The sequence below is a fragment of the Silurus aristotelis genome (assembly GCF_946808225.1).
Source record: "Silurus aristotelis genome assembly, chromosome: 21".
Classification (NCBI taxonomy): domain Eukaryota; kingdom Metazoa; phylum Chordata; class Actinopteri; order Siluriformes; family Siluridae; genus Silurus; species Silurus aristotelis.
The window spans coordinates 19,970,302-19,976,301 of record NC_139594.1 but is presented as its reverse complement, the minus strand read 5'-3'; the positions used below and the strand labels follow the sequence as shown (position 1 = coordinate 19,976,301).

General features: G+C 52.9%; 1 protein-coding gene across 1 annotated transcript in view; it reads left to right on the top strand.

The window, feature by feature from the left end:
- Nucleotides 1–564: 564 nt before the first annotated feature.
- The window catches only part of LOC310716606 (uncharacterized protein), a gene marked incomplete at its 3' end in the record, with an annotated part of 48,235 nt that continues 42,799 nt past the window's right edge, over nt 565–6,000 (top strand). Inside the window, exon 1 of the mRNA XM_083523890.1 lies at nt 565–1,645. Coding sequence (XP_083380016.1) covers nt 652–1,645 — 994 coding nt within the window. The 5' untranslated portion in view covers nt 565–651. The remainder of the gene's footprint in view (nt 1,646–6,000) is intronic.

The following is a 6,000-nucleotide window of genomic DNA, read 5'->3' as shown; positions in this document are numbered from 1 at the left end:
TTTTGTAAAACATGTGCATGTTTCCTTTGTTTCTATACAACAGACAAGATAATATAACGTTATAAGGATTTACTTTGTCCAAACAACAACAAAAATTGACAAATATAAAATGATTTTATATCCTTCATATCACATTGTCATTTATTTTGTTTATTTTTGTTACTGTTAATACTTTTGATACCTTTTGCTAATTTCTTATTAATCATCATTACCAAAGAAAGTGATAAATTATAATCGGTATATTAATAATAAGTGATTGGGTGCAAATGTGTAAAGCATTAATTTCTAGCATTAGACTCTACCACTGCAGGTGCAATGACATCAAGCCTTTCCAGCCTGGAACAAGCTGAATCTGGTTAATTCATGTTATTATTGATAATAAAAAAAACCCCAGCCATTAGGGAGGCACAAGCCAGTGCACTCTTAGTGCCGGTCCCAAGCCCGGATAAATGGGGAGGGTTGCGTTAGGAAGTCAAATCAAATATGCGGGTCACGATTAAGAATTTCATACCGGATCGGTCGAGGCCCGGGTTAACAACGACCGCCACAGGTATCGTTAGCAGGAGAGGAGGAAGACTTCTACAGAGATGGCAGGGAAAGGAGAAGTGTAGGAGAGTGGAGGTTCGGGTTGGTACTTTAAATGTTGGTACTATGACTGGTAAAGGGAGAGAGATAGCTGATATGATGGAGATCAGAAAGGTAGATATGTTGTGTGTTCAGGAGACCAAATGGAAAGGGAGTAAGGCCAGGAACATTGGAGGTGGGTTCAAACTGTTCTATCATGGTGTGGATGGAAAGAAAAATGGTGTAGGGGTGATTCTGAAGGAAGAGTACAGTAAGAGTGTAGTGGAGGTGAAGAGAGTTTCTGATAGGGTGATGATCGTGAAGGTGGAGGTTGAAGGGATGATGATAAATGTCATCAGTGCCTATGCTCCACAAGTCGGCTGTGAGATGGAGGAGAAGGAAAGATTCTGGAGTAAATTAGATGAAGTGGTAGATGGTGTAGCTAGAAATGAACGATTGGTGATTGGGGCAGACTTTAATGGACATGTAGGTGAAGGGAACAGAGGTGATGAGGAAGTGATGGTTAGGTATGGCCTTAAGGAGAGGAATGTGAAAGGGCAGATGGTGGTAGATTTTGCTAAAAGGATGGAAATGGCAGTGGTGAATACGTATATTAAGAAGAAGGAGGATCATAGGGTGACCTATAAGAGTGGAGGAAGGTGCTCACAGGTGGATTATGTTCTATGTAGGAGATGCAACCTGAAGGAGATTAAAGACTGTAAGGTGTTGGCAGGGGACAGTGTAGCTAGACAGCATTGGATGGTGGTCTGTAGGATGGTTTTTGAGGCGAAGAAGAAGAGGAGGAGAGTGAGGACTGAGAAAAGAATAAGATGGTGGAATCTGAAGGAGGAAGAGTGTGGTGTGAGGTTCAGGGAAGAGGTCAGACAGGAGCTCGGTGGTGGTGAAGAGGTGCTGAATGATTGGGAAACTACTGCAGGAGTGATAAGGGAGGTAGCTAGAAAAGTACTTGGTGTGACATCTGGGAATAGAAAGGAAGACAAGGAGACATGGTGGTGGAATGAGGAAGTGCAGGAGAGCATAAGGGGAAAGAGGTTGGCAAAACAGAAGTGGGATCGACAGAGTGATGAGAAAAGTAGGCAAGGAAAAGGCATATGAGGAGCTGTATGAGAGGTTGAACACTAAGGAAGGAGAAAAGGATTTGTACCGATTGGCAGTATGGTTGTCAGGGATCCACCAGCCACGCCTTCTCCTAACCCTCATATCCACCCTAGCAGCTCACCTGATTACTAATCATCATCACCTGGGTCACATCAGTCACCACCATATATAAACCCCAGTCGTTCACAGTCTCACCGTCCGTTCTACAGCTTAGGCCTACGAACATTGTGGACTCTCTCACCCTTTGTGTTTACATCACGCTTCATGTGTGTTGGACGTTTCTTTTGTTTTCTGTATTTCTTTTGTGTTTTAGTTCATGCCTGCGTGTTGTTCTGCTTTGCTCTTTCATTTCTTGAGTGACTTAAGTAAACACGTTTCTTGTACATTCAACCTCTGGTTTCCTGCGAGTTCTTGTGCCTGACAGAAGAACGGACCTTTAACAAAACCGAAGGGCAACAGGGAAAGGAGCTAAACCGCGTTACCTTGGTATGGAGGATCAGCCCGCAGCCGCGGCTGCGGATTTGGTTGACCGACCCGCGGTCGCGATTCCTCCCCGTTCAGCTTTCGGCAGCCCGGTTGCGCTCCCGGCTTCTTTTTCCGGAAACACGGCTGAGTGCCAGGGCTTCCTGCTTCAGGTATCCCTGTATATCGAGATGCAACCCCAGAACTTTCCCAGCGAACGAGCTAAGGTCGCGTTTTTGATATCCCTTCTCTCCGGAAGAGCGCTCGCGTGGGCGAGAGCGCTCTGGAGCGCAGCGAGCCCGGCGCTGACGTCATTTGCCGCTTTCACTGGGCATTTCGCCGAGGTCTTTAGCACCGCCCCCGGGGATACCTCAACGGCAGATCAGCTGCTGAACATCCAGCAGGGAACTGACAGCGTTTCGGGTTACAGCCTCCGCTTCCGTACTCTGGCGGCATCTGCTGGCTGGAACGAGAAGGCGCTGCTGGCTGTGTATCGCAGGGGGTTAAACCAAGAGCTCCGGCTGGCAATGGCCACCTTTGATGACACCCTAGGACTAGAGGCGTTTCTTCAGAGATCTATCCGCGTTTCTCAACACCTGACTGCTGGCCGTTTTCCCCTGCACGACCCAGCGCCCGCCATGGCGGCATCAGCAGCTCCATTGCCGGAACCCATGCAACTCGGCTCACAGCGACTATCTCAGCAGGAAAGGGAGCCCCGACGGGCGACTCAGGCCTGCCTCTACTGTGGAGAAGGAGGACATCGCGTGGCCCAATGCCCAGTTAGACCTCCCCGTCGGACGGTGAGTGGTGTCACTCTTACTTCTGACATTACTCATTTGTCCACACTCCAGGTCACCTTAAAAACCCCCGCTCACTCTTTATCTGTCGTTTCTCTGGTCGACTCAGGATCAGCGGGAAACTTCATCTCACAGGCGTGTCTAGAACGCCTCCAGCTACGCCGGCAGCGGGGATCTCAGGAACTAACCGTGCAGACTATCCAGGGACGTCCTTTAGGACGGGGTAAGGTGAAGCACTGCACGCCCCCTATCACCCTCCAGGTCGGAGTGTTACATCACGAGGAAATCCAGCTTCTCGTACTGGAGGATTTGACAGTGGACGTGATCCTAGGTCGTCCCTGGTTAGCCAAACACTCCCCTACTTGTTCCTGGGACCCGTGTGACATCTTGGAGTGGAGCCCCACCTGCCGGCAGACATGCTTACATCCACTCCCGACTCCACCCCGGACCACCTTGACCTTGGCAGCAACTCGAGTTGAAGGAGCAAGACAACCCTCTCAGGTGGAAGTCCCCCAGGTCTACCATGCTTTCTCGGACGTCTTCAGCGAGGAGGCTGCTACCAGGTTACCCCCACACCGGCCATGGGACTGTGCCATTGAACTGAAGCCCGAAGCTAAGCTACCGAAGGGACGGATATACCCCTTGGCAGCCCCGGAACACCAAGCGATGGAGGGTTATATCCAGCAGGCCCTCCGTCAGGGTTTCATTACACAGTCAACCTCTCCGGCGGCTTCCAGTTTCTTTTTTGTGGCCAAGAAGGATGGAGGTTTGCGGCCGTGCATCGACTACAGGGGCTTGAACGCACAGATCTCCCCGCTTCCGTATCCGCTCCCCCTGGTCCCGGCAGCCTTGGAGGAACTACGGGAGGCTCGCGTTTTCACCAAACTAGACCTCCGAAGTGCCTACAACCTGGTGCGCATCCGAGAGGGGGACGAATGGAAGACGGCCTTCATCACTCCCTCAGGCCATTACGAGTACAGGGTCATGCCGTACGGGCTCTCCATTGCTCCAGCCGTCTTTCAGACCTTCATGAACGAGGTTTTCCGTCCTTTTCTCCATCGGTTCGTGATCGTTTACATCGACGACATCCTGATCTACTCACGTACGCTACAAGAACACCATCAACACGTCACCCAAGTCCTAGAACGGCTGCGAGAACACCGACTGTACCTCAACCTCTCCAAGTGTGAGTTTCACCATTCGGAGACGCAGTTCCTAGGTTACGTCATCGACGCAGCAGGCATCAGGATGGATGAGAGAAAAGTGATGGCCGTACGAGATTGGCCGGCCCCCACCACGATCAAGGAGCTCCAAAGGTTTCTAGGGTTTGCTAACTTCTACCGCCGGTTCATAGGAGGTTTCAGCCTGGTTACCGCCCCGCTCACATCACTATTGCGTGGTAAGGCCAAGGTCCTTTCCTGGACCCCGGAGGCACAGAAGGCTTTCGGGGAACTACGCAAGAGGTTCTGTACCGCCCCAGTTCTTCGTCACCCTGACCCTCAGCTCCCGTTCGTCGTCGAGGTGGATGCATCCTCCACGGGAGTAGGGGCCGCCCTCTCCCAGCGTTCAGGGAACCCCCCGCGGCTCCATCCCTGTGCTTACTACTCAAAGAAGTTATCCTCCGCTGAACAGAACTACGACATAGGTAACCGGGAACTCCTGGCCATCAAGCTGGCCCTGGAAGAGTGGAGACACTGGCTGGAGGGGGCCGCTCATCCTTTCATAGTCATCACCGACCACAAGAATCTCCAGTACCTCCGCGAGGCCAAGCGTCTAAACCCCCGTCAGGCGCGTTGGGCTCTCTTCTTCACCAGGTTCAACTTTAGCATCACATATCGGCCAGGGTCAAAGAACGGCAAGGCTGATTCGCTCTCCAGGGTCTATGGGCCTGAAGAACCCGTCGAGTCAGGACCGATCTTGCCTCCCACGCTCATTTTGAGTCCCATTGTGTGGGACATGGACGGGGATATTCGCGCGGCCACACGGAGGGAACCCGCGCCCCCTGGTTGCCCCGGAAACCGAACCTATGTGCCACAAGAATGCCGACAGACCCTGCTCAGGTCTGTTCACGAAAACCCAGGCTCGGGGCACCCGGGTCGGAAACAAACCCTACGTCTGGTTCAGGGACGTTACTGGTGGCCCAGGATGAGCAATACGGTGGCGGAGTTCGTCCGGGGCTGCAACACCTGCGCCATGTCAAAGACCCCCCGGCATCTGCCAGTGGGTAAACTCATCCCCCTGCCTATTCCACAACGACCATGGTCGCACATCGGCGTGGACTTCGTCACTGACCTTCCTCGCTCGGGGGGTTATACATGCATCCTAGTGGTCGTCGATCGGTTCTCTAAAGCCTGCCGCTTTGTTCCCCTACAAGGCCTCCCCACAGCCCTGGATACGGCAGAAGCCCTCTTCCATCACGTCTTCCGCAACTTTGGCCTTCCGGAGGAAGTGGTGTCTGACCGAGGTCCCCAATTCACCTCACATGTCTGGAGAGCATTCTTTCGGCTACTGGGGATCGCGGTCAACCTGTCATCTGGGTATCACCCCCAGTCGAATGGCCAAACCGAACGGAGGATCCAAGACCTGGGAAGGTACCAACGGTCATACTGCCACCAGGATCAGGAGGAGTGGAGTCGGTTCTTGCCCTGGGCGGAGTACGCCCAGAATTCATTGCGCCAGGATACAACAGGACTCACGCCTTTTCAGTGTGTGTTAGGGTTTCAGCCCCCGCTGTTTCCTTGGACCGACGAGCCCGCCAATGTACCTGCAGTGGACCACTGGTTCCGGGAGAGTGTTAGGACGTGGGAGGCTGCACACACCCAACTGCGCCGGACAACCAGAGAAACCCAGCGTCATGCTGACGCACGCAGAAGGGAGGCCCCCCAGTACAGGCCCGGAGACTGGGTCTGGCTGTCCACTCGGGATCTGCGACTGCGGCTTCCTTGCAGGAAGCTGAGCCCCCGGTACATCGGGCCATTTCAGATCGAGAGGCAGGTCAACGAGGCAGCTTACCGGCTAGTACTCCCACCGCGGTACCGGATTCACCCCACCTTTCATG